The sequence below is a fragment of the Haliaeetus albicilla genome, chromosome 20 (genome assembly GCF_947461875.1).
Source record: "Haliaeetus albicilla chromosome 20, bHalAlb1.1, whole genome shotgun sequence".
Taxonomy (NCBI): domain Eukaryota; kingdom Metazoa; phylum Chordata; class Aves; order Accipitriformes; family Accipitridae; genus Haliaeetus; species Haliaeetus albicilla.
The window spans coordinates 15,916,370-15,929,571 of NC_091502.1; the positions used below are offsets into that span (position 1 = coordinate 15,916,370).

General features: G+C 41.7%; 1 protein-coding gene across 2 annotated transcripts in view; it reads left to right on the plus strand.

The window, feature by feature from the left end:
* The first annotated feature begins 1,487 nt into the window (after positions 1-1,487).
* Positions 1,488-13,202, plus strand: part of CCDC82 (coiled-coil domain containing 82) — a 30,010-nt gene continuing 18,295 nt past the window's right edge. The window contains exon 1 of one of the 2 annotated variants that reach the window (XM_069808340.1): positions 1,488-1,581. In XM_069808340.1, the coding sequence (XP_069664441.1) occupies positions 1,559-1,581 (23 nt within the window). In that variant the 5' untranslated portion in view covers positions 1,488-1,558. The remainder of the gene's footprint in view (positions 1,582-13,202) is intronic. The other variant, XM_069808336.1, reaches the window with a different exon arrangement.

The following is a 13,202-nucleotide window of genomic DNA, read 5'->3' on the forward strand; positions in this document are numbered from 1 at the left end:
AAGTCTGCTGGTTCACCAACCAGCCTGCTGGCTCGTTGGGGTCTTTTTTTCCCCTGGAAGTGTGGGCAGGGACCCTCGCCGGGGTCCTGTTCCAGGACCTAAGGACCCTCTTTCTCAGGCCTGCCTTGCCCTTCGCGCTCAGCTGGGGCCTGGGGGCGACCCGGCCCCGGGACGCCGGGGGTCAGGCCGGCTGCCGGCCCGGGGCTGCGGGGCTGCGGGGCTGAGGGGCTGCGGGGCTGAGAGGCTGAGGGGCTGCGGGGCTGAGGGGCTGCGGGGCTGAGGGGCCGCGGGCGGCCCGTCCCCGCGGCGCCGCCGCCGCCGCCGCCGCCGGAGTTCAGTGGGGCAGCAGCGCGGCCTGCAGGCCCAGCGCGGCCCTGCACCGGCGACCCGCCACCGGGCCTCGGCCGCCGCCCGACCCTCGGCTGGGGCCCGCCAACGTTGTGAGGCGAGGCGGCTGACAGCCGGCCGGCCGGCCGGAGCTGTGCCGGAGCAGAGGCCCTGCTCTAGGCGGGTTTACGAATAAGGCCGCCTGCGGCGGCAGCAGTGGTTTTCGGGGCACCCGCGTTACTCGTGCGCCTTGAAAAGTAACGAGAAGGGGCAAGTTTGGCTTTTCGTTCCCTCGTCCCTGTCCTGACAACGGCGAATCATTTCCAGGATGGATTGAATTGTGCGGGGGGAGGCAGGAAGGGAGGCTGAGAGGGAGATGTGCAATGCAATACGCTCTGCGTGATTTGCAATCTAGATTCTGTTGTATTGATTACTGCGCAATCCGGAGGAAAAAAGGAAAAAAAAAAAAAACCGGTTGGCAGGTCTCCGACGCCAAATATTTCCAAAATGATTATACATTTTATTAATCAAGGTCAAACTAACCCCATTTGGCCAGTATTAATGAAAACATAGGGTATGTGTTAACTAAAAATCGCTTCAGCAAGGAAAATTGAGATACATTAACATTCGGTGGAGAGCAGTTTGCAGTGTGTGGGTTCCAGATGCCATCTACTGGGCAAATCTCACGCTAAAACAATGACAAGTACCCCTTTACTCCTGGGCTTGCAGTTTTCCCCACTCTTCCTCCCTCAGCAGTTCTCCCACAGTGGTTCAAGCTCAGGAAACCTTTTAAACAAGTTTCCCTTCGGCTGGAGAAGTCAGCAGGATTTGTGCGGTACTCGAGTGCTTTGTTTTGCTGAACTGGAGGACAGAGTTGCCCATGACAGCATATTAAAGCTTTAATGTAAAAATACATGCACAAAGTTCTCTGTAAACACGAAAGAGAGAAAAGCATTTTGCGATGTAAGTACAGCTCAGAGCGCAAACATGATTCATGTCAGGAAAAGGACTCCCGGGCACCTAAAAAAAAAGGTCATCTTGAAATAGGATATATTGTGCAGTAAAGCCAAATAATGACTAGAAGTCACAGTACTTGGGAGTATCAAAAAAAACCAAAAGAAGCCTAAAGGAAGCACTAATGTGTCACAACTTTGGCTCATAGCATGAGCTGTGCACTGCAGTCAGTAGGAGTCTTTCTATCCACTTCAGGCTTTGGACTGGAGTCAGACTGATGGCCCTGTCCAGCTTTTCTGAGTAAGTATCTTTCACATTTGATGACTCTGAGTCTGTTTTCCAATTACTTTGTTTCAGCACTGCACCAAAACCAGAAAGGATCAATCCATTAAATAAAGGGAGAGTCCCTAGCTGGGGAGCTTCCGGCACGTAGCCCTAATTCGAGCAAGCAGATCCCTTCGGGACAAAGCATGAGCAGAACTGGCTTTTTGGATCCTGGGCTAATGAAAACCCAGATTATTCTGCAAATTCATCAGTCTTTTGTGAGCTACAGTTCTGGCTTTCAGGCCCCTTCTCTGTTTCTTTGATCTGCTACAAAGCAAAGCTACCATGCAGTTTAAATTAATTTATCTTATATTGCATCAGATTACGAGCACACATATGGTCATTTTCTGTGTCCTTCCCCTTCTCCCTCTCCCCCTCACTCTCTAACTCATCTCCCAAGGATGTAGATTTACAGACAATCAGACTTTCTTGTTCGTTTTTTTGTCAGTATTGTTTCATTTTAATAGGACCAGTGGGAATTGGCCTACTTAATGAGAAAAGCTTTGAAACTTTTTGTAAATCAATCTTATTCCAAACTGTGAGGACTAGGCAAACTTAAAAAATATTACAATCCCCCTTAAATCTGAACAAAAAGTTTAACCAAAATGGCACTGCCTGATGCAAGGTACAAACCATTTTATATGGGTAATTTTGAATGTGTGATTTCTAATAAATTTTGTAATATGTTGTCAATAACCTACAATTTCAAAGAAAATTATTTTGAAACATAATACAGGGCTTTCTCAGTTTTGAAAATATTAAATTAATATCTTGGTAATTTTGAAAAATGCTCTGAGCAATTTTTAAGTTCAGGAGTGTCCTGGTTTCAGCTGGGATAGAGTTAATTGTCCTCCTAGTAGCTGGGGTGCTATGTTTTGAGTTCAGTATGCGAAGAATGTTGATAACGCTGATGTTTTCAGTTGTTGCTAAGTAGTGTTTAGTCTGAAGTCAAGGATTTTTCAGCTTCTCATGCCCAGCCAGCAAGAAGGCTGGAGGGGCACAAGAAGTTGGGAGGGGACACAGCCAGGACAGCTGACCCAAACTGGCCAAAGGGGTATTCCATACCGTGTGATGTCATGCCCAGTATATAAACTGGGGGGAGTGGTGGGGGGGGGATCGCCGCTCAGGGACTAACTGGGTGTCAATCGACGGGTGGTGAGCAATTGCACTGTGCATCATTTGAACATTCCAATCCTTTTATCATTACTGTTGTCATTTTATTAGTGTTATCATTACAAGTTTTACTTCTTTTTCCCGATTTTCTCCCCCATCCCACTGGGGGGAGGAGGGGGTGAGCGGCTGTGTGGTACTTAGTTGCTGGCTGGGGTTAAACCATGACAAGGAGGTAATTTCAACTAACCCATTTCTATGAAAATTTTGTACAAAAAAAATCTTTTTTGACAAACCCATTTATTAAATAGTTCCCAAACCACTCGACTTCTTTAGGAACTACTGCTTTTTCATCAAATCAGAGTAAAAGAGCAAACCCAGCAAGACAGCAATTTCCTGAGACCATATTGGATAAATCCCGAAATCTAACTCTGTCCCAAAATATAATCAGTGTGACATAATCCACAGTAAGTACACCAGATAAATCAGCACCTGTCAACTAATGAGGAAGGGTTATCATTAAATTATCCCATAGTAGTAGTTCCTTCTCCTTGCCTCAAAAATCCCTTTTAAAAACCCGCTTTAAATGCCTATTTTCAAAGACTGCTATTATAAAATACAATGTCCCATGCTAAAAACTGTCTTCAAATTCTTTCTCTAGAACCACATTCTAACAAGAAAGCAATAAAACTGCATACATTGTGAAAGATAAAAATACTTTATGTTAGCAGTTAAGAAAAGGGCTTGTTCTGGGTCAGTTGTTCTCTGTCCGTTGACACAGCAGAAGCAGCCTAGGCAAAGACAACCTGCCAGATGCCTCTGAACCACTGTTACAGGGGAGGAGGACACAGTCCCAAACGTTGGAAGTTCATGGGAGCTCTGGCCCCTGTCAATGGGTTGGGTGTTTACTGGCAATGGGACCTATACATTTTGCAACTTTGTTTTCAAGTCAAGCCCCCCACCCTCAGTCGCTCACCCTAATCTTATATACATGTGTAAGGGAACCAACTTTATTTTCCTATCATTCTCCAGGACTTTTCCTCTGTTTCCCCCTCCACAGCTTCCTTTTGCACCCTGGTTTAGGGCCCAGAGCCTGCAACCTCTGCTGTGCAATACCCAGAGCATGCTAGAAAACCCGTACCCCACAACAATCTTACTATGCTGTATCACTGTGAAATATCCACCATTCCTGCTTTCACCACCACCACCATTGGTTACCAAGGTCCTTCTGCTCCCCTGGTCTCCTCACCACACAAAGACTCCCCAAATTACTACTTGCTTACTTTAGGGTGGGTTACCATGCCACGATTTCTGCAATTTTGTTCCATTTGCTCTCACACTGGAAGAGAGGCTTCTTTTCAGCTCAAAATATGTAGAAAGACCAATAGGAAGCAAAGCTCAGAATCGCAGAAGCATTAAAGCGTACCACTTTTACCGAAATTAATGACAGTAAAGTATCTACATAGGACTCAGGGCCAGATACACAAGGATTTCAGTTGGGAACTCAAGTCCCTAAATGTGTGTCTTTAATGCCTAATGACCTTAACCCCTAGTTTTTCAGAAGTTAAAAACGGTGAATGTAGTTTTTTGAAACACTGTTCAGTTGTTTCAAAATGGATTCCTGGGATTCACATCTCTGGAATTAATAGCATGTTAAGAAAAAAAACTATGTGAGAGTTCATAAGGAACAATGTTTGCAATATGTTTAATTCCTCTTGCCTCCATAGAAAGAAAAAAGAAAATTGTTATTCTTCCTACATAACTAATTCACAGATTTTATTTGAGGTGGAAGTATTTGCAATGTGAGCTATTCTGTTATGAAGCACAGATAGAAAATAGTCATCTCAGTATATCTGAACATGACTATCTTTGTTGCTATTATCACGGTACCAGATACGTCCATTTCATTCACTCCCAAACCTGGAGTCATAAGCCCCAAAGTGCCACAAAGCGTGGGAGTATTTGGTGGGAGATGGGAAGCAGAGAGGAGTAACAGGCTTGGAAATCACTGCCTCCGGGGTTATACAGTATCAGGGATAGGGGAGTTGGGTGGTCACAGGCAGAATTCCTGAACCTACACTTGAGAATGTTTCCTTCATTGCCTACTCAACTGTAAGAAGCACAAACAAAAGCAGATGCCAGTCCCACCAACAAACCCCACCTAAATGAATGCTAACAGTATTCAGGTACAGGATCAACTGCGGATCTAGAGGAGGGTGCTATGCAGAATTTTGCTGTTTGCTTAAATATAGCCTTGACTAAAACAGTGCTGTCAATTTTCACTAAGCAAAGTCCTCTAGGGGGTCTAAAGGAGGGCAGAAACTAAAGCCAGTAAATCTCTCTAGCTGCAGGAAATACTATCAGCACTAATTATTTAATCATGTTCAAGTGGACTAAGTGGTCACCCTGAGTTTGCCTGAATGCTTATGTGAAGCAAGCTTATTTTGCATGAAGTCTTCTTTATAAGCACAGTGGTTGTCTCCTGTATGTATTAAATTTTTAGGAGCTTCTCTCAATTCCTTTTACTTCCTTTAGCTCCCCAGCTAAAATGCTGAGATAACTGCTTGCGTTTCCTACTTGTCTGGCACTGTCAGAGGGAAAAGAGAGTGATTTAATAACTTAATGCTACAGAAATGTTGTTTTCAGCCAAAACAACAATCAAATTCCAAAGTTCTCTGAGATACGATTCACGGTGTTTACAAAACTGTGATTTTGTGACCCCTGCTTATCATTGCAATCATAAACAACTGGCTATGTCCCTCTGCTCCTTTTAGTTTTCTTTATCCTCTGTCTCTTAATTCATCCTTAAATTGTACATTCTAAGGAACAGAGACCATCTTTTCACAATAATCAACTAACCCTGCAGGACTATGTGTTACCTGGTAGGTGCTTCTCTAATACAAGTAATGAATACTCAGAACAGTAACAGCAAGTTGAAACTGAAATAGGCCTTCTGTGCCTCCCCTGCAAATAGCTAACATCAAGTCATTGTGGTTTGAGTTATACCAGCACATGGGCAGAACAGAGACCTAGCAATCATAGAATTACACTCTAATGTTCTGCTCTGCACTCTTCTGTTTACAAACAATATTAAGCACTTTGTAAATGTGATGCTTGGAATTTAACAGGTAGTTTAACCACCATTTTACCAACTTCAAATGTGACGTGCTAAGTTTAATGGAGCCAGAAATGAATACTGTAAGAAAAGCGTTATCTCAAAATACATTATGCCCTAACATTGAAGGAGGCACCTTATGTGAAGGCAAAAATCCATGTCATTGCATGATAGCATTATATTCAAATGGAAAAAATTCTTAAGTGTTTAGTATGAGCAATCATCAAAATCTTAAGGAAATTTTTCATTGTGACTGGTTTTGCTCACAATTGGTTATATAGCTATTTTTTCAACTTCTGGGACAGAAACAGATTTCTCTTCAGACAGAAGAAAGTTGTTTAAATCTTTTATGGGAATTTATAAAAAGTAATAATCAGATTTTTTAATAAGTTGTTTGTTTTTTTTTTTAGTAAGCCCAATTACACAAAAAAAGGAGGGGGGGTTGCAAAAGCCTTTCAACAAATGAAAATTACAGTCAGCATTAGTTTTAAAGTCAAGCTACTGGCAAACATCCATATCTAATAAAAGTAACTTTCCCAACACTCCCCACGAAGAACTTTCCTTCCCTCCCACAATATCCCCATGTGCTTAAAAAGTAGCCGTGACAATTCTTAAGCATGTTGTGTAACTAAAATATAAGACACCAGTTAATGAACTATATGCCCCTAGATCTGAATGGGAAAATATGCCACATATGCTTAGATAACATCAGAAATAGAAAAGTCATGGGAAAGGAACTTAGAAACCACATTAGCCTAAGAAATCTAAGATAAAAATCTAGCCCAGACCTCTAAGGGCACAGGTCTTTGAGGCTTTTCACATGACCAAATTATTTCATCATTTGCAGTGTTCAGGGGCAATTCAGCCTGTGATTCCTTACTTAGTAAGTGGCACTTTTTTCAGGCCTATTTCACCTTGCTGAAAATGCTGGTATTCTGCACTAAATACTGTTTGGGAGTGTGGGGAAAGGTGGTAGATGTTAGGATATTTCTGATCTGTATAATCTCAAAGGAAGTGGATTATCTCAGCAGCTGAGATCCTGTACTGGCCTCTACCTACTGTCCTGTGGTTTTGATAATTTCAAGGTAGAATTTCAAGGCAGGAGTTTTTTGTAATGCACTTCCATCAGGGTTTTCCCTTTGGCTTACCAGAGCCCACATCCCAACCTCGATATCACGTAGCTGGGCTCATGTGAACTCAAAGGCTATTTCTGGACGGAAGCAACAAGCGTATAGTAGAGGGAATGGGAAACTTTAAGTACAGAGTTACGGAGAGGAAAAACCCCACTGCTCCACCTGGTCTCTGCAAAGACCATACCTATACTAAGGACATTGAATGAGCTTATTTTGTTAAGGAAACAAGAAGTTAATGTACTTACAAAGAACTTGTGCTTAAGAACGTAATCTCTGATTACTTACCAGGTACCAGCATTTGTGTCTGTCTTGTCTACTGTTTACTTTTAGGTACTTTTGTACATAATACATATCATTAATACAATCCTTTTGTCCATATAGCCCCAATTATGCTGAAAGATTTCCAGATTTTTAAGATTAAAAATATGCCCCCTAAATTCAGCATTGCTGTACAACAAGCCAGTTCCTGAATGAGAGGTCAGCAGATACAAAAAAATATAAGGGGAGGCTGTGAGAATATTGGATAAGAGCAGATGTGCAAATTTCACAGTAATGAGAAAAAATTAAGGATTTCAGAGTTGAATACCTAATGTGAAAATCCATCTTCTATTTTAATTACTTTAACAATGAAAGAACTCTCCATATGATCTACTTTTTTCATCTAGTCCAAATGTGTAAATCTAGAACTAAAATGACATTTTAAAATATATTATATATCTATTTCAAAGAACACCCAGGCAAACCTGTTTTCTCGTTTTCTTTTACACATCTATTCATACATCCCTTTTCCCTGTGTTGATCTTTCAGGGTATGAGTCTGCGGAGTTGAAGTTAGTTGAACTTTTGTCATTGGCTCCACTGGCAGCAGGTTAAGACCCAAAACTCATAATCTGTCTGCAACTGTCCTAGTATCTGTATCTCTTCTTTGTGCCAAGGATCTCAATACAAACAATAACTTCAGATGAAGGGTGCTTTACTGTCTTACAAATAGTAAATCTTGGAGACGAACCATTAGCCCTGGGACGAAACAATCCTTTATTCTGACTTTGTTACTATGCAAATTAATTTAATAGATTTCTAACCTTTACAGCTATAATATGTAAATTGCCACCTCCTTATGAACAGGATCACCTCACCTTCATTACCTCTAATAAATAAGAAATAAATGGCACAATAGGAAATTATTTGTAGGGATGTTTATTTACATATACTTTGGTATTCTCTTTGTAGTACATGCAGCTTAGGTTAACCAGTCAGATGCTCTCTTCATTATAGTTTAAATACTTACTTTATATTTTTTTTCTGATATATGATGCAAGGAAAGACACAAAAGAAGGCTTTTAATAGCTGTTAATCAAGCCAGGCCAAAACTGCTAAGTTTACAGCTGAATGGCTTTGCGGGTATAGAGATTCTGGTATAGTATCATGGTAAAAAGTTAATGCAGATGCAGTTTATACAAGCAGATAAATGCTTTTGCCACTACAGTTTATGCTAAGCGTTCCTTGTTTCTGCTGTCCCAGGTCAAATATATTAGAGTAGCTAAGCACAGTTTTATGGGTGGAACTCCATCTACTCTTGGCAATTTTAATAGCACGGCTATTCTGGTCACACATCATGACTCATCACATTCTTCCTGGCAAAAGTTTGTACTCCAGCTAGAGAACTGCTGCCAAGTGATTATATGTGGTTTGTGACAAAGAGAACACCCAAAAGCTAAAAGTAAATTCTTAAAGAAATATCAAGATGAAGGTGAAAACCTCTGAAAGTAGGATAAAATACCACTCCTCTCATTGCACAAAAATCCTGACCTTTGTTACACAGTTCTTGTGGATGCTAGTAAGTTATGACTTGAATTGCTCTTGCTCAAAACTCAGCACATCAATACTGTCAGGTTATGGCCAACGCTATCTAAACCTCGACATATTTCAAACAGAACCCTTCCAGCATTGGGTAGGAATGCCTCAATCGTATACTAGCAACAGATAAACATCAAATCCTATTTACTCCTCAGTCTCCTACTTCAACACAGAAGGATGTAATTCATACTCCATGTGATTGTGAAAGCCCAGGGTATTTCTGAAATCTTATGGCAGTGAAAATAGAATAAACTGAGTTTTACTGGAGTGGAACTGGAGCAAAATACAGGTGATCTTCAAACAGTGATAATGAACTTTAAGTACATTCAGCCTTGTACTCTCCTACTATTAGACTGTATATACTTCAGGCACTGAAGATAAAAGATTTTAACTTACACACACAAATGGCAAAGTAAACTACACATTTTGTCAATTATTAGGACTTCTAAATAGCAGGAACAACAGGAACTCCCAAAGGCACTGTGGACAACATAAACATGAAAGTCATCTAGTAATCATGAACCAGCCTACAAGACACACAAAGAAAACTTGTATATGGAACAAGATTTCAGAATCTCATGAGACCAGAAAGCTGTCTGTGTTTAAAAAAGAGATTAAATGTTAACTCCATTGGTCTCTTTTGTCTGAAATTCACTCTTTCTATGAAATTCAACCCTGCACAAAGAGCCAGAATCAGGATTAAGGACCTCATAAACCCCAAGTAATTCCTTAAAAAGGCTTCTGTGCAGAAATGAATTCCAGTAGCTGAGAAAAGTTGTACTATTAACAAAAGGGGGGGGGGGGGGGGGAGGAGACATTTAGAATTAGTTTGAAAACTCTATAATCTAGAAAACTTTTTAAATTTTGGGAAAAACTTTTCTTCTAAATGAAGATGTACATTCTTTAAAATATGCATTGAAATAGAATCTTAAAATATTTTCTCCTAAGAAATTATAACTATTAAGGTCAATTTCTCTGTTGCTCCTGGCTACAAAGTGATAGCAAAAAATTACAAGAATCATGTCAAAGTCAGCCAGCAGCTACCAGGGCTTCTGAGCAGGCTTATCATTTGCAGGGATTCTCCCTAAAATTAGGGAAATGGTCTTCCATTGATGAGGAATAGGAGGCAAAGAAATGCAAGATAACGAGTCTCCTGTAATATTCTCTTCATGTGGCCTGTAGGAGGTTGAGTTCAACAAAGACAAAGAGAAAGAATGAGAGAAAGAACAAAAGAATAGAAGAAAGTAAGATGACCCTGTATTCAGTTTCTGCACTCCAAGCATAGTCTTACTTGGGGGCCTCCCTATGAGTCCTAGCAGTTCTTTCTGGTGATAAAACAGGTATTGTCTGGTTAATTTACGTCTCTAATGCATGACCTAAATGGACCGAGCAGTGTGTTTGGTGAAGGGACAGGGAGTCCCTACTGACGTAAGCTAGTGAACAGTAGAAGAGAACAGTCTGTTCTAAGGAACTGCGATGCTGAAACTCTTTGTGCCAGCTGAAAATTTATTTCAAAAGCATTAGAGCTCACTGTCGTGGGTTCTCTTGGCTAAACCTCTTGTCAAACTCAGAGGTGGCTTGCCATTCCTGCTCTAACCAGCTGTTGAGCTATTGCTCTCTGTCAGAGAGCGAGAGCCACCTTGGTGGCTGTGCCAATTCCAGACAGGTCTAACCTTCTTGTAAGTTTGGGTACATTCCTCTTTAAAAAATGAAAAAGACCTTTTCTTCTTTTTTTTTCTTTCCTTTTTTTCAGTTGGGGTAAATTCCAGCATTATTATTTGGGCATGAGCCAGCCTAATGCTCAGTATGCCTGGGAGTCACAGAGGGTTTGCAAATGCTGTACTGCTGCAGGAAACAGTCCCTGGGAAATGCAGGCTCCAAGCTTCCCATTGCTTACCTTAGGGAAAGGAGAATACCCCAAGCAGGAAGGGTCTGTTTTATGGAAGGGATGTCCATATAATCCTGTACATCACTGAACTGCAGAAGAGCTTAAGCTTCAGAGAAACTGCAATGTGAACATGGCAATAGCCAGACAACTAACAGATCAGTTGGAAAGCAGCATAGCAAATACTCAGCAGTGAAGGTAGCTAGCAACAGAAGTGGCTAGTGGGGCTGCCACTTCAAATAAATTCAAGTTTCCAATATATTAATATATCTATTATCTAAAATCATAGGGGGCTGGGATATCCCAGTAAAATAGAAAACTCAGTACTGGGGAGATGCTGTAGCCATCACATGGCATAGCAATTCCACAAACCCAGTAGAATGGCTATGGTACATATGAAAATCAGCTGTATTTATTTTTTACATGACAGTTTGCTTAATGTGTAGAGAACATTTTAAGAAATTTAGAGAGGAGCTTTGAGGAAAATTGGCCTGTTTGGAAAACTTGTGTCTCTTGACTGGAAGTCTGCTTCTAACATCTGAGGACACAACATGACCCCACACTGCAGACTCCCCTGGGACTGGGATTCACCTGAAAAATCATCAGAAAAATCAAGACAAGATCTTTCAGCATTGTGCATAAGAAAAACTTCTTAGCTGTCCTTCAGAAGCCAGTACTCATAACTGAAACTCTTCATGTCATTTAAGTAAAAAAAAAAATTATGATATATTTTCTTCAGTTACATACAATATGTTAATTGTAATTACCTTATTCCCGTCTCCTGTACTACAGTAGCACAACTACAAGGTTTTCTTCGCGCCTTTTATCACTAGGTGGCGACGTTAGAAGCAAGAAACGCGATGAAGACCAGGGACAGAGCAGCACCCCGAAACGTTAACTTCCACCACAGTTTGGAGGAAACATTAAATCCCGGGCAAACTCTGATCCGTTTATTTATTTGAAAATTCACGTATTGACTTTAAAGCAATTGAAAGAAATGTCGGTCCAGGACTGTAAATCCCTTAATACAATTTAATCCTTGAATTATAACCATTCTAATCCTTGCAATATAAACGTTTTGGTGGGAATTCGACCCTCAAACTACATAAACACCTGTCCACACCTTTTCACCATGTGAAATCCATAGCAGTGGTATGTAAATAAGATGAGAACAAATTGTCTTTCATTTCCAGGTATTTCCTCTCCTTGTGGTTTCATTACCAACTATTTTTAAAGAAATACATGGAGACGTTTACAAGATCTTGTTAAAACAGTACAAAAAATGTCAGCAGAATGAGTTCCAAGATAGCAGTAGTTTTCTACCACAGACCAAGCAAAGCAGAGCAAATTTAAGACACAAATCTTTTTATCAAAATGCATCTGTAAGAGTATTAGCTGTGAACAGAATCCAGCATCCTAGTCTATAAACATTTTAAGCAGAAAAACAACAGAAGCTGATTATTGTAGATGTTAAGTTTCCTGCATGTACTCATCCACAAAATGTCTTGTTCTCTGAGCAGCGAAAGTAGTGCAACTTCCTTCCTTACGAATTTGTCGTACCCTCCATCTCCCAAACTCCTCCTCTGCCATACTCCCACTTTCCCCTGTGACTAAGAAAACATTCAGGCCACCTCCCCATCCCCTAACCTCCATTTTGGGGGTTCCCCACATGAGAGTGTATTGGGTCTGGCTGAGATGGAGTTAATACTCCCCATAGCAGCCCTCATAGCACTGTGCTCTGCATCAGTAGCTAGAAAGGTGTTGATAGCACACCAGTGTTTTGGCTACAGCTGAGCAGTGCTGGCACAGCATCAAGGCTGTCTCTCCAACATTTTTGCCCCCCCCAATGGCAGGCTGGGGCAGGGCAAGATCTTGGGAGGGGACATAACCAGGACAGCTGACCTAAACCAACCAAACAGATATTCCATACCATATGACGTCAGCTCAGCTATAAAAGCTAAGTAAAGGGAGACGGAAGGTGGGGCATTTTGTCTTCCGGAGCAACCACTACGCGTACTGAAGCCCTGCTTCCCGAGAAGTGGCTAGACATCGCCTGCTGATGGGAAGTAGAGAATAACATCATTTGTTTTTTCTTTGCTTTCACACGCGCAACCTTTGCTATCACTTTATTAAACTGTCCTTATCTTGACCCATGAGCCTTTTGTTATATTTTCTCCCCCCCGTCCAGCTGAGGAGGGGGAGTGATAGAGCGGCTTTGGTGGGCACCTGGCATCCAACCAGGGTCAACCCACTACAGAGAGCCAGCCCCAGCTGAGAGCAGCACGTTTCAGTGCCTGCTGCCGAGTTGCTATTACCAGGAAAAAGAGCCCCGTGCTGAGTCCCTGTCCTTGGGCACTGGCACTAGCAGGGCCTCTCTGCGTCACCCACCCAGCCTCTGGTTTTCCACACGGCTGTGGCATGAACTGCAGAGAACCAGAGCCCTCCGCGTGCTCCTGCTTCTGGCGGACAGGCCCAATGAGCAGCTGCAGGCGCCGTAC